At 35.5% G+C, this 19,249-nt stretch overlaps 1 protein-coding gene across 2 annotated transcripts; it reads left to right on the top strand.

The window, feature by feature from the left end:
• The first annotated feature begins 1,203 nt into the window (after positions 1–1,203).
• LOC110464366 (solute carrier family 22 member 21-like) lies at positions 1,204–16,598 on the top strand. 2 transcript variants are annotated; one of them, XM_021519554.1, is made up of 9 exons: positions 1,204–1,457; positions 6,842–7,204; positions 10,100–10,521; positions 11,139–11,363; positions 13,273–13,407; positions 14,603–14,685; positions 15,147–15,264; positions 15,681–15,753; positions 16,105–16,598. In XM_021519554.1, the coding sequence occupies exons 2-9, from the start codon at positions 6,863–6,865 to the stop codon at positions 16,339–16,341; spliced, it is 1,635 nt and encodes a 544-aa protein (XP_021375229.1). In that variant the 5' UTR covers positions 1,204–1,457; positions 6,842–6,862; the 3' UTR covers positions 16,342–16,598. The 2 variants fall into 2 exon arrangements, with proteins under 2 accessions (XP_021375229.1, XP_021375228.1); XM_021519553.1 differs by lacking the exon at positions 1,204–1,457 and adding an exon at positions 2,534–2,672.
• The last annotated feature ends 2,651 nt before the right edge of the window (positions 16,599–19,249 follow it).

Consider the following 19,249-nt stretch of genomic DNA (forward strand, 5'->3'; position numbering starts at 1 on the left):
CCTTCTATCCAAAATTGATATGAACCTGAATACTCAGGAACTGAGGAGACACCAATACAATACAGTAGAAAAAAACAACGTGAACTTTCACAACGATCCTAAGACGAAATCTGGGCCCGTATTCATGAAACCCTTCTCGTGCTCAAGCATGGATGTTGTGCTAAAACCATCTGTATGTGTGCATCTTGTATAAATCATGGAACAGAATAAAAAACAATCAGCTGAAAACATTTAAAAATGTATTAGGCTTTAAGATTCATAAAATGAAAAAATCTGAGTTTGAACATGAGAACTGTTTCCTAAATACACGCCCTGGTATCCATGACGTTGTGAATGTTGTCATCACCTTATGTGGTACCTGTCATGACGGCCTACGTTAAATGAAGGAGGGATTTCGAAAGATCTTGACTTATTGACTCCTCCTCATGTGAGATACGCCTAAAATGCTAACGCTTAATACATTTATTTTCGTTGAATCCATCGAAACTGTAAACATGACCTTTAACAGTTAATAAGTTATTGTTATTGTATTTTCATTTGTCGATTTAAACATAATTTATTAGAAGAAATGACTTCCTTTTTGCACCTGGATTTTGTGGTGTCTGTAATGCAAATCTGGTGGATCAACATTCTAATCCAAATCGTCAATGCCCATAACCACTTTTGATATAGTTTTCAAGTCTTCTTCCATTTAATATTGATTCTAGTTCCCGTTGATCGCCGAGTTTTGCTTTTATAAAGTCGATGACATGAATAACGACGATACTGAATGTTGACATCGCCATCTGTGTCGTACACAATACAATTCTGCTGAGGTCAAACAAGGGTCACTCGCATCGTTCAAATAAAGGTCAACAAATTATTATCAACTAAAAGACACATGTTTTACGACTGTAGGGACAAGAATGAGCTTCTTGACATTTTTATCACATTGTTAAGTCTCCTTTATTAACTGTCCACTGTAAGCGCTCAATAAAACATTGTGCTTAAAATCTACAACTATCTATCTGGAATAGAAAAGGGTTTCCGTTAATAATCTCCTCCAATGGAAATGCTATGTGATCACAATATAGCTATAATAGAAGTCAGTGACGCGTGGAGAATCTTTTATATAAAACCTAAATGGCATCACATGACCATCATGCACCTGCATATGTGATTTATAAAGTATTCTCTTCTTCTCAGTAGAAGATATAAATCGATTCATATAAATAGTGTTTTCACTGGTGCGTATAACACACTTCTCGACACTTAAAAGAAATATCATTCAGTGTTTATACAACGTTTGTAAGTTGATTTAATGCAGATAATGTCCGGCTGTGGATACTTCGTTTTCTGAACAAGACCTCTATGAGACATAACACACTCATGTAAGGCTTTCCAGGGAGAGGCTATACATACAGAGACCAGAGTTTGTGTGGAACGTAATTTGCCTCAGAAAGACATACAGCTCTCAGGTAACCTTAGTCAATATTGCTACTGTATAACATATTTTGTTACAGCTGGTCATATGATGCACTATCTAATTACTTTTTTTGATATTCGGCATCACGAAAATCATTTTAAAACAGGTAATTTCCCTTTCTTTGTACTTCTTGTGATTGTACTTAATATAAAGAGAAACCTACCCCTGTATGATCGGTGATGTTATAACAAAACTGTTAATTGGACCAACTAGTGATGATTAGTAACAGTATCCGCTATTGGATCAACTAGAGATAAGAAGCAGTAGTTGGTATAGGACCTACTTGTTATACCAGTGATCGTTATAAGACTGATCAGTAATTTATAACTGTGAGTGTCTTTTTGGCTAAATTTTAATGATATATCAATGTTCGTTATCAGATTAATTAGTAAATTATGACAGTGATTGTAATTAGACCGACTTGATATATCAGTGATCGTTATAAAGCAAACATGTTGCGTAATAACAGTGATTGTTTTATATTAATTAGTGATTTATAACAGTGGTCTGGTTGGTTATACCAGTGAGAGTTACATTATAAGGTGGTCAGGTGACGCAGTGGATACACATGTAACACACTCGCCTTTCACAAAGGCGTTCGGGGATCGATTTCCCGATCGGACGTTGAAAAGTATTGGGTCACATGCAAGGCTATATGGGTTTTCTCCGGGTAATCCGCCCCCTTCCCCCAATCCGGGTCAAAATTAGAGATTAATATAACTTAAAATTATTGTTGTAAAATGTAAGATATATATATATACTTATTGTTACTGAAGCAGCTTAATGATTTATAAAAGTGATTTATTTTGCACCAAAGTGATGGTTTGTGACAATTCCTTGACCATATAGCTATCATTATAATAGTGATTGCTAATGGACAAGAGACGACATTTGAACAGGTGCTTTTTAACAGTGACTGTCACGGACTGCAGATGTGTGCATTCATGTGTTTCATAACAAAACTGATCGGTGTTCATAACAAACCAATGCGTGAATAACTCGGTAGTTTTAAACGCCGGCGAGTTTTATACAACACTCTTTAAAAGGATAACAAAAAGCGGCATGTTACGTATGTGTATTTAAACATGAACGTTATATCAACGACTAGCATAGACGAAATGACACAGACAGACATAGACAGAGTTCATAGAGATGTGTATGTGCTCATATAAACTGTACTGAGGAAAGTTGATAATCATTCCTTCGGGTAAGTAATGCCATTTAACATACATTTAAGGCATTTTCGTTTAGAAGAATGTATTGTCACACGTAAAATATATTTTCACATGCATTTCTGTTCCAATAATCATCTTCAATTTGTAAATGTCATTGTCATTGTAAATTAATACCTCCATTTTAGTATATTGGCGATAACCTGTTCAACGCAATGTAGTAATAAAGAATTTTAAAAGACATGTTTCAACACTGCCAATACTTACGTCATTGTTTGATGAACTAAAACCCTTCAGGAAGCAATGACCCTTATTTGCATAAGCAGACAAAACGTGCTTTTTGATAGCTTGACATAGTAGTGAGGCAGAATGTAACCAATGAAGTTGCTTGTATTGTGTTTTGGCTATAGATCCATTCCTGAGTTGAAGATGATAAAGTACATGTATATATAAATGTATCTAAAACACCTTTCAGATAAATAATAACTGAACAAAAACTTAAGTTTCACCTGATAATAAGGGTTTCAAGTTTCTAGTATTTTGTTAACCAAATGCAATTCAGCATATAGGTAATGGTAGAAGGAGCATAATACTAAATAAATATTCACTATAACGGGGCAAAGGGCTTTAACAATCGACACACTTTCAATGTCACAGGGGTCAAATGTGTCAAGAGTATTTGAACAACTTCTGAATAAGCAATCGGTTTAAAATCATGATTTTAACATGTAGCATGAAATTCTATAGGGCAATCATTGTTGCTCATAATATACTATGTCACCAACGACCAAAGTCACCGAGGTCATATGTGCTGAAATCTTCAAACACACAATGAGGTCAAAGAGTAACAATATTCTGCCAGTATAATACTCGGGTGAAAAAGTGTCAATCGTGTTATTATAAATTATTTTGATCCTCTTACAAGGTCACGAGGGTCAAAGGTAAAACCTTCCAAACCATTTCTATCAAAGATTTATGAAGTTTTGATGTTAAAATTTAGCATGTACCTTGTAGTTACACACTGTCATGTTTGTTGAAATAAATGACCATGGCCATTTTTTCAATGCCACTTGAGTAATGTTAGTTATATGTAGAATCTTCAAACAAAGACACATAAGGCATAGAGTACTGAAGTCAATCTTAAAGGATGAGCTTATTTGTTACACTGTATAATCTTTGCATTGAAAAAATGTCTTGAAGATGACCCAAATGAGACGTGATAATAACATAAGTGAATAATAGATGGGGGGGGGGGGGGGGGGGAAACACGCCCGTTCGACCTTTTGTTTCTTCAAAAAAAGTATTTTCTCATTTAAGTTCAGCTTAAAAAAACACTTAAACTAGAGCATGACTGTTTGTTTGACTATTTGGCAAATGTTTTGAAAAGTCTGTCAAAATGTTTAATAATAATTTATAGTTAGCATAAAGGTCCCCTGTCCCTAGGTAGGCAATACACTAGAACATTCCATTGTTGAGTTTTGTACATGCCGTAATTTAAACTCAATTTTCTTTTTGAATATAATTGCCAAAAAATAATTCATAGGTACATTTGGCAGTGAAACCGTAAGTAATTCATTGGATATCTAAATATAATACCATGTTTTTTTGCAAGCAAATGACAAGGTCAGGTAAAAGTGGATTTGTCCCAATAACAATTCAAGATTAAAAATCAAAAATCGATTAAGTGAATTTGTTTAATGTTAGAAGTCATGGGCCTTATAACTTACCATACGAAATAGGCTAACATATCTTTTTATGACGAAATATGACACTCGAAATGACTTCTTAATTAGATGTAAAATAAATCAAGGCTAAAAAATAACATATTTTAAATGAGGAATATTTGTTTTTAAATATGATAAGTAATGCTTTACTTCGAGATAAATTAATAAAATTATTGCACCAGCTTCATCATCTTAATTAGCAGGAGGTGAGTCTACGGTTCTCATCTTACTGACATGTTTTACGGCATACAGTGAAGTGGTCAACTTTCTAGAATTTGGCAGTGTTGCGGTCTGTGGTAGGCTTTTCCACAGTTGACAGCAGTACTGTCACCTTCCTCGCAAAGAAAAGTGCTGAGGTCAACGTCCCAAAATTTGACAGTACTGTGATAAACCTTTCCACAGTTGCAATGTCATGGTCAACTTAACCATAGTTGACAGAACTGCGGTCAACTTCCCCTCAGTTGACAATGCTAAGGTCAGCTTCCCCACAGTTGACAATGATATGGTCGACTCCCCCACTATATACATTCCTATCGTCAATTTTCCAACATTCGACAATGCTGTTGTCAAATTCACCACAGCTGATTATGCCTAGGTCGGCTCCCCTACCATTGACTGGTTAAAGTTATGGCATCGGGATGCATGAACCAACCCTATTAAGTAAGTGGCACAAAACATCGATAATATCTGCCTGTCTTTAACTCGCTTTCATGTTTAACATGGCTCTGTATTAGACCTTTCTCATTTTGGGGTACACTTAACACGGAGCGTGTAGACAGATACCCAGACAATCAAAAACAGGGGTCATTTCAAAAATAATTGTATTTGGAACGTAGCGTATAGGGTATATGAGAGTGTGTAGACGCACATGTGAGTGACTACAGGTAAGCGAACAGGTAAGCAATGATGTAATCGGTAACCACAGTCGTTATAGTATTTTTCGTGGCTCAATGCGGCAGGTACAGTTTATGTGACCGTGGTAATTGAAATGTCAATATCTTGTTAAGGATCTCACCCGGGACGTCTGTTGTATTTTTCTGACGCCGATTGAGTAATCAGTTGGAAGAAGTTTGTTTTTTACCAGAGTGACAGGGATCACATTTTTCAGATTAAATTTACCATCCACAAACTTCTTAGGACACGATATTCCATATTACGAAAGAAATGTTTAACGCTTACACGTTTTTATAATAGCGTTATCCTGAAGGTACTTGTTACACACATTTTCGTCACATTTGTGTATAGAGGTGGTTGGACAAAAGGACGTTTATAAGCATCCCTTCGTGACAAAGAATCGTTTATGAATGTTCCTTTGCAACAGTAACATGATAAACACAACCAAAATACCAAAATATTTAAATATGACGAGGGGGGGGGGGGGGGGGGGGGTCAATATGAATCATAATTTAAAAACAATCTTTTCTGAAAGAAAACCCAGTAAGGTGAGATCAGCCTAGAGAAGTTTATCCGTTGTGCATGTAATGAAAATCAGGGGATGTTACTGTAGGTAAGGAGCACTAAAATATCGTTATTTAGTGTTTTGTCGCAAGCAGCGGACAGGAATCCTTAATACAGAAGAAATGAAAAATAATTTTGAGATGTTCCCTGATTGTACTACTTTCAGTGTCCGTCTCTGGCTCCGTGGTAGGTCTGCCTCAAAATGAGAAATGTCTATTAAGACGTGTATCACAAACTTTTATGAATCAGTAAATATTTAAGACTATACATATACGAAATGGTTACATGCTGATGGCTTTTCCCTGAAGATAGATGTTTTACAGTTTCATCGTGTAACCTATAGATAATCTGACATTAAAGTGAAGAAGCCATATACCTAAACGTCTTTTTGATATCTCGATGTGTGTTTTAGTAAAAAGAACATATTTATATATTCAATAACTATGCATTTATAAAAATAACATTTCTGTTAATATCAATTATAGGTTATAATCACTCCGTATATACCATATACCCGCAATCAATATTGGGCATCCTTTATTGAAAATCATCTTAGCGTCCGTTCTTCACTTATGTTATGACACAAAAATTATAATTTGTACAACGAACATTTGACTTTAATGAAGTGTTAACTTAAAAACCTGAATATTTCTGTAATTTAAGTAATTAGGTCAACATATTGTCAAGTTTTCTTAATATCCGATAACTATTCAAAAACAAACCCAATTTGTCATTTATAAATTCGACAAGTTAAATACCCCGTACATAAATGTAACATCCTTGAGCCATGATAGGGATCAAAGTTCTGACATGAAATGCTTAAGTCTGACAACCCCAAATAGCTCAATAATGGACATCACGATATTAATTAAATGTACATGTAGTTGTATAATGTTGTTTTTCTTTTTATTTCAAATTGAGGTATTTTTGTGTGTGTTCTTATAAAATACTATCTGATATATTCTGATATTACATCACAATGAACTTGCATGTTCATGTATACAATATCTTTTTTTATATAGAGCTTCTACTGATTCGTAAAAATGTCGGCGACCAGTGCGTATTTAGAAAGCCTGTTAGACGAGACCGGGGGATTCTCCAGATTCCAGGTTCTCATGTTCTCGTCCGTGAGCATGAGCAAAATAGGACCCGTATGGAGCATGCTCGTCATGACGTTTGCCGGCGCGATTCCATCATGGAGTTGTGAAGATGACGTTCACAATGTGACATCATACAGGCATTCAAATTCTATAAACAGCACGTTGAATTCTGCACAAGATTTTGGAAATGCATCCTTTCAACAATGTTATACTTCTGTGAACTCTACATCAGACACATGTATGAGCTTCCGCTTTGACGAGGGTATGAACACTGTCGTAAGTGAGGTGAGTTTAATTACAATGGATAAACAATATTCTCGTTTTTACTTGGTCACACATTATCTACCAACAGTAACGTTTTACTTTAGTCATTCTCTAGGTCATTTGCCAACCAGCTCATCGCCGACATAGACATACAAATCGTCATTTCCTTTTTGCTTTATTAAACTATTCTAGATCCCATAAGATGTACCACTGAATTGTAATTACGTTACATCAAATTTTACGTTTTAAATGTGAGCGCACATAATTTGATTCTTAAAAGCAATATGAAATGAAAATATATAACGATAATTGTATACAATGAAGGGAAAAAACCAGAAAAAAGACACGTAAACATTATTAAAGGGTAACATTTAAACTCTAAACCAAATGAAAGTGATGAGAAACTAAACGAAATTGGAAGCATAATAAACTACAGATGGACGAACTTTTTCTCCATCACATGTGGTACCCTTCATAATGTATCCCGTCTAATACAGGTCTCAAGTGATCTTAAACACTGGGAACAAGATTTAAATTCTGGTTACCACAGACATTGATTCACGTTGAAATGCGTATACTCTGTTTTGCCCGACCCCCACCCCCACCCCACCCCACCCATATTCATTAGTTTCAATTCAACATTTATTTTATGGGGTTTTTTTTCTATTCCGTTTTTATCTTCTCTCTCTCCTTCCTCCTGTTTTCATATTTCTTTTTATGTACTCAGAATGTTGACTCACTTATCTCTTCTTATGTAAAATAATGTCTGTATATATACTGGTACATGTCATATATCTATATATACAGATCTATAGTCAATTAAATAAAGTCTATAGAATATTAGAATGGTGTTAATTTTCATGATTGTATTAGTATGTGCCGTTAATCTAAACCTTCTACTCTTATCTGGTGCCTCGCACAGAGCCTTTTGACCATCGTACTTTTTTCTGTATTTATTAATTCTGATTTTTTTGCTCTCTTATTGGTTAATTAAATTTTTAATTCTACTGTCTCCTTTTTATTCGCTTTATCTATTTTGCTTCTTCTATCGTGTAGATTTTATGCGCTTATCTGTACATCCGTTAACTTTCACTTCCATTCCTTTTTCTCACTTTGTAAATATGTGTATGTGTGTATTAAATTTTCGTAAAAGTTACTTTTGTTAACTATACCATAGCTCATCTCGGATAGAAGTGGTTTTACCAATGTATTTGTTAAGTTTCGGTTATCCTGGCCAATCATACCGAGAGCGCAGCTTCCGTGTTGGTCATATCAACTCTTACCACTTCAGCCGAGCCATCGATATCATTGACCAGGCTATGCACTCTATCTATTCCGGAAAATATGTCCGAGTGGCGGTAATCTTCCTAGACTCATCTGATTGGCCCGCTTTCAGAATAAAGTGATAAACATTCAGACGATCTGATTAAAACAAATTGAGAAGTACACATAATGTCGCTAGTGGAACGTTAACACTTCGTTAAATTGTAAAATATCACTAGCGGATGCTACATATCAGTTAATCGCGAGTGTGGCATTGTGAACTTTCGAAATATCGGGACACTTTATGACCAATATGTTTTTGAAGTCTGCTATCAACAAAATTGAAGTCTGCTATCAACAAAATTATGGGATGCGATCGTACTAATATGTTCATTTTTGGTGGAGTATATCTTCTGAGTCAGTCATACGTAACATTTATGAATGCAAAGGAAATATAAACCCATTTTACTTAACCCATCCTACCGTTAAGTACAAATATAATGTGGCGTATTTCCTGCTCCTTCACCGAAAGTTTTATCTCTAATTCAGGTCATGGATTATAAAAGATAGCTTTGATAAAATATCAATGTCTCTCAAAGTTTGCCGCCTCACCATGTTGAAATGAACGATATCAAGTCTTTGACAGTACTGAAAACACCCACATTAAGCAGATTTTTTATATTTGCGATATTCGAAATATCGCCACCTTAAGTTCATCATTTTTCGTTAGAGAATAAGCAATAACTATCACCTGACATTTTATGTTAAGTGAGACATTTATACCCCAAAAATTTGTTCACGTAAAAAATACCGGGACAATTTAAAACAGTTAAAGTAAAACGCTTTGCTGTACTTTAAATACAGAATAGTTTATTTTTAATTTCTCAATATTTACAAAGAAAAACAAACAACAACAAAACCTGAAATTGAGGAAAGGCATTAGAACGATGACATGTATACATGTACATAAATACTGTAGATAATTATTCTTTATTTTTCATGAATGTCTCTTCAAATACCATTTGTTTGTTAATTATACAGTGTGCCATATCAATACATTATGTGTTTGGCAGTTTGATTGCAAAAACCACATTTATATTTATCATTATAACGAAGATGAGGTTTCTGGTCATATAGTTTACCATAAGCTGGTGACACGACCGTTGCCACTGTCTGGCTGGCTTAACATTGTTTTACATTTCTATACTGTTTTATTATTGACTATTAAATTATTTACCTTCCTTTGCGATATTCTATATGGCTTTATGTTTACCATAATATGCACATGATCTGTATATATATATAAGTATATATGCATTTACCTTGTTATATCTGTTATATGCGTTCCCCTTGTTTCACCGTGTCTTGTTTTTCCTTTTAACATTTTACTGCCCTACCTTAGTTCGTCTACTTCATGTAACCTTGCCATGTCTCACCGTTCCGCACCATCCCTTGCTGGATATTTTACTACCTTACCTTAGTAAATATACTTTATGTACTTTATTTACATGGTCTTGTTTTACATTTTCGAATTTGAATGTACCATGTATATCATTTCCTAACGTAATGCGGATAATGTTCTCTCACCTTACCTGGCTTTGATGTTCCATGCACAGTTTGACTCTTCCTAACAATGCTATTTTGTTTCGACAGTGGGGTTTGATCTGTGACAAGGACTGGGTATCCTCCACCATTACAACAATCCAGATGACTGGACTGCTCATCAGTGGAATAACAGCTGGTCACATAGCGGACGGAATCGGCCGAAAGCCGACCTACTTCATGGCTTTACTGATTCTGGTTACTTGCAATGCGATTGCTGGATTTTCTGTTTCTTGGAAAATGTTTGCAGCCATGCGCTTCTTACTTGGATTCGGAACCGGATGTTACCTGACGGTATTTTATACGTTTATGATGGAGTTCACGCCTTCAAAACACAGACCCGTTGTCGTCGCCTTCCCTTCCTGGGCCCTCTGGGCATGCGCATTCGGCTTCCTGTCAATGTGGCTCCATGACTGGCGTTATATCCACTTCGCTACAGCTATTATAACCGTACCATGGGTCTTATTTTGGTGGTTAGTATAACTAATTATTTAGAAATAACACTTCACGTCTGTGTGATATAAATAGTAAAAAATCTGAAGGATCTGTCACACTATTAGGTCATATAGAGTCATAGGTAGTTATTGTATATTCAGCAAGGAAAACATAATGACCATCAACTTACAGAAGTATATCATCAATGGGTTTTTTCTTTTTTGTATGTGTGCGTGTTTTTATTTAAATTGGTACATATTATTTTAAGCTATACTTGAATTAAACCAAGATAGATTCATGATGGTCTGAAAATACACATTTTAACATATAAATGCTAAATCCCAAGTTATGAAACTACTTTATCATTAAGTCATTCCATAAGATAGCTCAGCGTGATTCAAAGCAGATTAAACATTTATAACTAATGTTCTTGTACACGAAATCTACAAAACAATATAGTAAAGAGTCATTATTTTAAAGTTTCTGTAAATTCCGCATCCAACATCAATACACCACCAACACAAAATAGATATTATTTAATAAAAATGATAGTTATTTTTTATTAAAATAAATCTATAAAAATCAAAAGAAGTGTGATTAAAAAAGACGACTTCAAAAAATACCCATGTTTTCAGGTTTCTTGGTTTTTCCATAGGGTAACCCCCGAGAGCTTCCGATATTTGGTGTCTCACAATAGAATCGAGGAGGCGAAAGAAGTTGTGCGCAGAATGGCGCGCATCAATGGCCGACCTGTTCCGAACTTGAAGAAACTTCGTATGCTTGCGGACCTTGATCAGGCGAAGGATAGGAAGTACACGGTGAAGGATATTTTAACGTCACGTCGACTTCTGAAGTACACGGTTCTGCTTGGTGTTGGATGGTAGGTGTATGAGGGAGGTATTTTGGTAGTAGATTGCATTTTTATCGCGAAAACCAATTTTTACTTATCTTACCTTTCTGAACTCTAAATATGTTGTTATCCTATTCGTAACGGAACACAAATTATAAATGTACACTAAAAACTTTAAAAAAAATGTCGTTCCTGAAGTAATCAAAATAATATAATCAACACTGGATATTTTGCCTTGCAAATAAGTAGTATAAACCTATTTTGTTTTCATTTTAATTTAATTGTTATCGTAGTGTTTTATAAAGATAAAGGTATGTCTAGGAAAGTTATGAATAATAAGGATTTCTGGTGAAGATCGGTTTGCTGTTCGTGTCTTGAGTAAACGTTCATTAAGTTTGTTTGCTGTTTGTGTTGACTTTTTTGACCGGTAGTATAAGCTTTGATGATGACTAGCTGTTATTTGCTGTGATTTTTTTGAGACATTTAACGTCAAAACAGCGACTGCTGACTTATAACAGACAACAGTGGTTTCATAACTGTATGATGGTCAACAATTAATTTATCAAGATAGTGATAACAATTATAGATATAGATTACACAAATAACAAATGAACAAAACGAGAAATAGTTGAAATATAGTTTCAAAAACTATGTAAAAAAAGAAATAGAGCATAATACAAGCATGCGACAATGGAGTGTTCATTATAAAAATATACAGGATATCTTGTAAATGGTTAATTCTTAAGCAGACTCTGTAAGAAAGGTACTCTTTTAATTCTAATACGACAGCTGTCCCTTCCTCGCTAAGTTATATTGCAGATCAGCCCTCTCTTCTACTCCGGGATCATGAAACAATCTGATACTTAATTTTAGCTTAGCAAATTACGTTTGACGTCACTTTCCATGACGTTATTTATGATTGGCTACGTCAAAACTTAAGACAATTTCAGACTAAATAGTTTCCTGATCATGAGGTCTGATTTTGTTACATGCCATAGATGATTCGTAACTACTGGTTCTATAATGCAAGTCTCGTGATGCGACCTGTTAAACAAAATAATATCTAGTCAGGAATTCCTACCGGCCGTGCTAAAATCTACACTGACAAATTTATCATTGATCATCATGACCTGTTATTTTCGTTCCTTATCTTGATTATAAACATCAAGGCGGTTGCGATTATGCAGAACTGATGTTGTTCTCAATAGAAAACGAATTCAGAAAAAAACGTCTGGGGTTTTATTATCTTATTTGTTTCCAAATTTGTACTTTCTTTTCCTATCGAGTTTTAGCGTGGGTCATAATCTATGTATTGACACTATTTTTGCTTTTCTACACAAATAATTCCATGGATTAATTCTTTGTCGTATATAAAATCCATAACAAACATTTCGATAATAACTAGTCCAATAGATGTGTTCAAGGATATGAGTCATAGCAGTAACTTTTATTAGGAATACGAAGTCCGCTGATGGTGGGTCAAAGTGACCCCATCATTCATATACATGTAAGCACATCGTATCTATCTAACCCACTTTGGACCTGTATCCCTTGGATTTTATGTAGGAAGGGTTGTCAACAAATATACATTGTTAATATCCAAAACATAAACAGAAATTGATTTAATAAAAGTTGAAAAATGTTCCTTTCACAAGCTTAATTGGAGTTATCTCCCGTGCACTGTTTAATTAGATTGATATGACAGAATATATGTAATGTTTGTCAATAAGTTTGGAAAGGACTTAAATAGGCCTAGCCTGATGTCCAATCCAATTGACATATATAAAGTCCATAAAATCTGTTGAAATTGAAATTTAACCCACTTTGACTTCAGATCAGATAATTTGCTGATAAAGGTAAATGTGTATTCGTAAACGTTTAATTTTATTTTCTTTGGTGTGACAACTGCAACTGAACTGTATGAATGTATTTGTTGCAGGCTGTCCTGTGGATACGGTTACTACGCCATTTCGTTTGGTGTACAGAGTCTATCGGGGAATCTTTATTATAACATGTTTCTACTCAGCGTTGTGGAGGTGCCCGCGCAGATGTCTACTTACTATCTGGCCAACAAGTAAGTTCGATTAAGATATGATCAATTTCACCATTTAACGTGTTTCAATTTCTCTGTTTAACCCCAGGGTATAAAGAAGCAGCACGCGCTAGATTGTTGTTGTCGTCTTAATTGTTGTAAAGTCATCCAAACGAAGATGGAACCTTTTTTGATGCTGCGTTTCTTATCATTATTCTCCCTTCTTCTCATTTTTCATTTGCTAAATTGGTGTCTGGAGGTTTCTTTAGAGAGGTATTTAGGGGTACTATTGAAACGATTGTAGGTAAGTGTAGCTGTGGGAAACGCTTTCTATTTTCCGTTCGGACGTATTTGGCTAAAACGTTTGTTATATTCCATAGACCGTAGCGAAAAACTGAGAGAAAAAAATGTTCAAGTGACACCCTCTAAGTTTGAAAAAAACACAAAATTTCGACAAATTGGGCACTTTAAACTGCCTTCTGATTGGACGATGATCAGGTATTGATCGTTGTTTGTATGTGATTCATGATACTGCATGCTTTAAAGAGACATTGAATAAAATGACAGCCATTTAGTGACTTATCACTGGTCGAAATTTAGATATTGGTCGATTTTGTACAAATTAGTTATAGAAGTATATAATGGTTATGCAAACACTGCTACAGCTTCTCTTTTCTAATTGGATAAAAGGGCCGTAGTTTCTAGGATTCTGACTGTGTGTTGTTTACGACTATGTGGACTGTTTTGGGAGCCGCTGGAAAGGTTTCAGTCACAACGAGAACTTATTGTTGTTGCTGTTGTCCCCCGAGGAGAACAACCCTCTTCAGGTGTGCAAACACCTTTACAGCTTCTGTTTTCTAATTGGACAAAATGGCCGCAATTTCCTTGATTCTGATTAGTCTAAATTTAGATAGTTTCAGCAAATATCCCCATTACAATTGTTACTTATTATGTTGTTGCTGTTGTTGCCCACGGAAAAAACCTTTCTGAGGTTTCAGACAATGAACACGTATATTGTTGACCCTAGGTGCACGATTCTTAGCCTAAGAAAAAATGAAAATAAAAAAGTTCAGCTTACATATTCAAAAATCCTACTCCTTTGATTGAGATGTGTCTGCTTTACTTCCAGATTGAAAAACAATATGCTATAAGTTATCAGTCATTACCTCATTTCTGCGAATCTGGTGTTGAAATTAGACAAATATTTGTATTGACATAGTTAATACTTGTGTTTTAGACTCGGACGGAAGCCCACAGCGCTAGGGTTTTTCATGATTTCAAGCATGTCCTCGGTGGTTGTTGCCGTAACACAAATCACAGGTATATGTATGAATGGATCGTTTTAGTGTTTAGCAATGTGTTGCAAATATCACATACTTATGTATAAAATGATTCCAGTCGTGGATACACAATAAAAGGAAAAATATGTTTTGATTACAAAGGTCGCAGACATGATCATGTTAGTTATAAACACTATTTATAAACTGATATAGATGTTTGGATTGATATATAAAACGAAATAGTGTGTACACCATTTAAGCCTGCTCTGATAAAACAGCGTACCACAAAAACCATTTTTCGACTTTTTCTTTCTCTATTGTCATAATCAAAGAAGCAAAGACTTGCAACGTAATATAAATAATTTTGTAATTTTAGAGAGTGTTCTCAAAACCTGCAACAACGTGAGAAACGTTAACAGCCGAATGACCGACATGGAATAATACCCTGTTTACTGTGGATATTGCTTAAAATATCATCAGTATTTATGCACTTTGTTTCAGATTTTGAAATGAAACATCAGCTGATGAGCGGTTTCGCGCTTGCGGCCAAACTTGGCGTTGCTGCTGGGTGGTCAGCCCTCATGTTACTGACCACTGAGAACTATCCTACAGTGGTCAGGTAAGACTAGGTAGAATAGAGAGTCTTCTTAATTTTCATTACAAGCACAGAAACACGAAGGACCTTTCCTAAGATCTTTTCTCTTCACAAAGAAACCTGTGTTGAACGGAAGTCTACGGTATCCTATGTACTACTAGTATTTTTTATAGTTTCATACAAAAGCAATTCAGACGTTTATATGTATGTGATAAATAATTATTTAAGCGCTATTTGTCTGTAAATTTTAACCAATTGTTAAGTAATTGAAACAAAATTGGTTATTTTTTTTAAAAAAAGTTCGCTGATTGTTTCTTACTTGCGATAGCAGCATTTTATAGAAATATGTTTTAGGATTGTGGAAATATTCCTATTTCAATTTTTGTGTGTGTGTGCGGAAGCAGGAAAGCTTTATCAAAATGTTCTGTTTATATTCTCAGAAACATCGGTTTCGGATTGCAGTGTTCTATCAGTAGAGTTGGTGGAATGGTGGCACCGCAAGCTGTATACCTAGTAAGTACGTCACGTGACTGTTCAACAGTCACGCATCAATGAAATTATCCAACAGAAACATCTATTTGTTTATTATCATGATTTCGTTCCCTAGAAACTTTGTTACAAATTCCTAAAGTAGTCTGGTTGCAAATGAAAACAGTTAGTTGGCAATGTCCTTGGTTGTCGGGTGTGTCATGAATGACGAGATATACATGGCTGTGTGTACGGGTATGCGTTTAAAAACGATAATGCTGACGACGACGACCGACGAGGTGATATTTATGGCGAAGGTGACACTTTTGTCCAGGTTTTTTTGCTGAACATTGTGTTTTATTTATATCTGCTGAAAGTACATTTTATTATTTCTAGAATCACCACCATCCCGGAGCATTATACTTTATATGTGGGGGACTACTTTTCATCTCCGCGGTATGCATGATCTTCATACCGGAAACGAAAGGCAAAGCCATGCAGGATGTCATCAACGGAGATACCACCAAGGGGAGCCCGAGTCAACTACACTCTTTACTATCGTCTGACTCACCATCCGAAGATTCGTCTGGGAACACGACTGATAACTTGCAGTCCAACAACCTAAAAATATAATAGTCTTTCAAAATACAATTGAAAACATGTTGTTAGCGTTACGTTAGGAATAGAAAATAGCTTTACTTGTGAACAACTGTACCTGATCATTTCACGGGTAAAAACGTAAAGAATCTCGATACCCGACACCTGTTATAAATTTGGCAGACTTCAGAAACGAATAATCTGTCCACTTATGCCTTAATGTCAACATTTGCCTGGAAAAACAAGACATATATACAGATTGTACAATATATAATACAATATAAACTATATCATGGCGAGATTTTTGTTCTGTATATTAAGTTTATTACAAAATCACTACCTTATAAAACAATGAGTTACTTCAGGAAAGATTTCATTTATCAATTTTGTAAATTCAAAATGGGACTTGGCCAAGTCTCTGTTAACAGAAGATTGGGGAGCTGGTAGTTAGTAAACAAAAATAGAATAATTGGTTTTAAAGCATTATTTGAAATGAGGTGTAAGCTGCAAGGTAAGGTTTCTGTGTACAAATGTAACACCTAACGCGAGTTGCATTCAATATGCATGTATGTATTATTTATTTATGGGTTACTTCCTGCTCATACTGTACAAACATATGATATTTTCCAAACACTCTGTTGGTTCTTCACAATTTTGAGTTTAATGTCCGTGCTAATTGTTAAAGATGATCTCAGTTAAACCAGTGGCGGATCCAGAGGGAATTTTTGGGCTCCATGAGGAAAAGTATGTGTATAGTTATGTAATTAAAGACAGGTACATTCCTATTCATACTCGGCAGAAAAACATTCTCGCCAACGCGAATGTACGAAAACACAAACATGAAGACATTTACCTTTAAATGAAAATTTTATAAAAGATTAAGTTAATTAATTTGTTAATTGATTAGTTACGTTTGAATATATTAGACAAAACGTTACAAATCTTGTACAAATTTCTAAAGATTCAACATTCCTTAAATAAACCACGGAAGACACACTAGCTCTGTCATTTTCAAAACGTATTTTTAACATCGATATGACAACCTCGAATTCGTGTTTAAAATGAGTGTGCTGATTTTCATTACCTAGGGTGATACATGGCAGAAACTTCAATTTGTACTTAAGACAAACTGCAAACAGGCGAGTAAATTGCGATTGCACAAATGTTCATTTGCCGTAAGATTTTATTTACAAAATACCATCACTGAATTATTTACAATCATTCTTATTCTATGGAATGAAATACAGAATTGTGCTTTCACACATCCAAGGCGTCTACTTGAATAGAAGCCCCGAAAAAGAAATAGTTCCGTCACAAGCAATGTGTCACAACTCAGTTCAGAGCCAAGCAACCCTATGTTGTACACCTAGGGAAATAGTATTCGTGACACCACACCCCAAGTGACATATCAAGTTCGAAGTATGTTTCCCCGACATATGTATAGCTACAGAACATCCACCACACACTTCCGTACCTGTTGGATGCATCGAGTCCTGACCATTTTCTTCCTGTCCACTCAAATGTTTCCTTCGTCCTCACTCACAACATAAGGGCCGTGATTGTGTCAGTAACCTCTTTCAGTAATAATATCATACCTGATAACCTGGATTCTGCTCCTAGACTTTGGCCCCCTGTCGACTTTCTTCCTCTTAAACAGCTTTTTTTTTATATTTCCCATGGCCATAGCAACCTGACCGTCGTCCATATCATGGCAACATGACCTGACCATTGCCATAGCAACTTGACAAGTATTTCCCATCTTTTTCCTATATATCCATTACGTACTGGTATGTTGTTTAGATTTTATCGTCGGCTAGACTTTCCAGCAGTATTTCTCGATACGAGAGGAGTAGAGTGTTGAGACATCGGTCCCAGTCTTTGGGCCGTCCTACACACATCGATCGCAACTTCTGCATCAACGTTATGTTGAACCTATCTAAAAGACCAATGCATTGCGGATGGTATAAAGTTTCGTCAACTGTGTCAAAAGGACATGGTTTGTCTTGCTGTCTTTATCGTGTCAGAGACGAAATGGGTTTTATGATCAGTTAACATCTCGGCCGGAATTCCAAACCGGCTGCAACCAAAATATTAAAAAGCCGCGGAGACTCTTTTTGTCCTAACGCAAAACTACGACATCTAGTTACATAATCCACCACTGTCAGGATTAAATAATTAGCTAGGTACATTTATGGTTGATAAGGTCCAACGAATTCTACATCTATACCCTTACCAGGAAAGTTGACAAGTTACCTTCTTCAAAGTTGCGTCTCTGGTACTCTCCCGTTTTTGAAATGTGCCCTTTCACACAGTAAATGGCAGACAAAGACGGTGAAGTCTGCTTGGCACTCAAGTAAAATGAACTCTGACGATTCGACTTGACCTCAGTTTCGCTTCACGATGAGCTAACATGATTCTTGAGTAAGCTTAAAGATGATATGACGTTACTGTGCTGGAACTATAAGCTGCCAGAAAGCTTGCAAGCTTTGAAACGCACTGTACATCATTACTTAGTGCTAAACAAATCCCATATTTGCTTCCGTCATCCCGGACAAATGTCTCTCCGCCAATTTCAGAAAAAACAGCATTTTCTTATTCTTCCATATGTTCCTTTACATTGCCGTTAATTCCGAAGCAATTACGAACTTTAAGGTATTTCTTTAGCGGGTTCCTTCTTCTAAACTTTGCTCTACGTCTTTCATAGTTGATGAATTCTTAACATCACAGACAATGGCGCCATCCACAACTAATCATGCAGAAAGGCTTACATCCCTCCATCGATTCCATTAAATATTGTGTGTCGGTCTGAACAGAAGAGAATGTGCAAACCAGCCGAAAACCATCCGCAATATTAGAGATTGTTTCGTCGATAATCTGAAAATTAAATAATGCTAAACACATGTTTTCCCTTGTGTCCTTGCCGACAAAGTTTCCCTGTAAATCC

This window comes from Mizuhopecten yessoensis, unplaced genomic scaffold (assembly GCF_002113885.1).
Source record: "Mizuhopecten yessoensis strain PY_sf001 unplaced genomic scaffold, ASM211388v2 scaffold10985, whole genome shotgun sequence".
NCBI classification, from domain to species: Eukaryota; Metazoa; Mollusca; class Bivalvia; order Pectinida; family Pectinidae; genus Mizuhopecten; species Mizuhopecten yessoensis.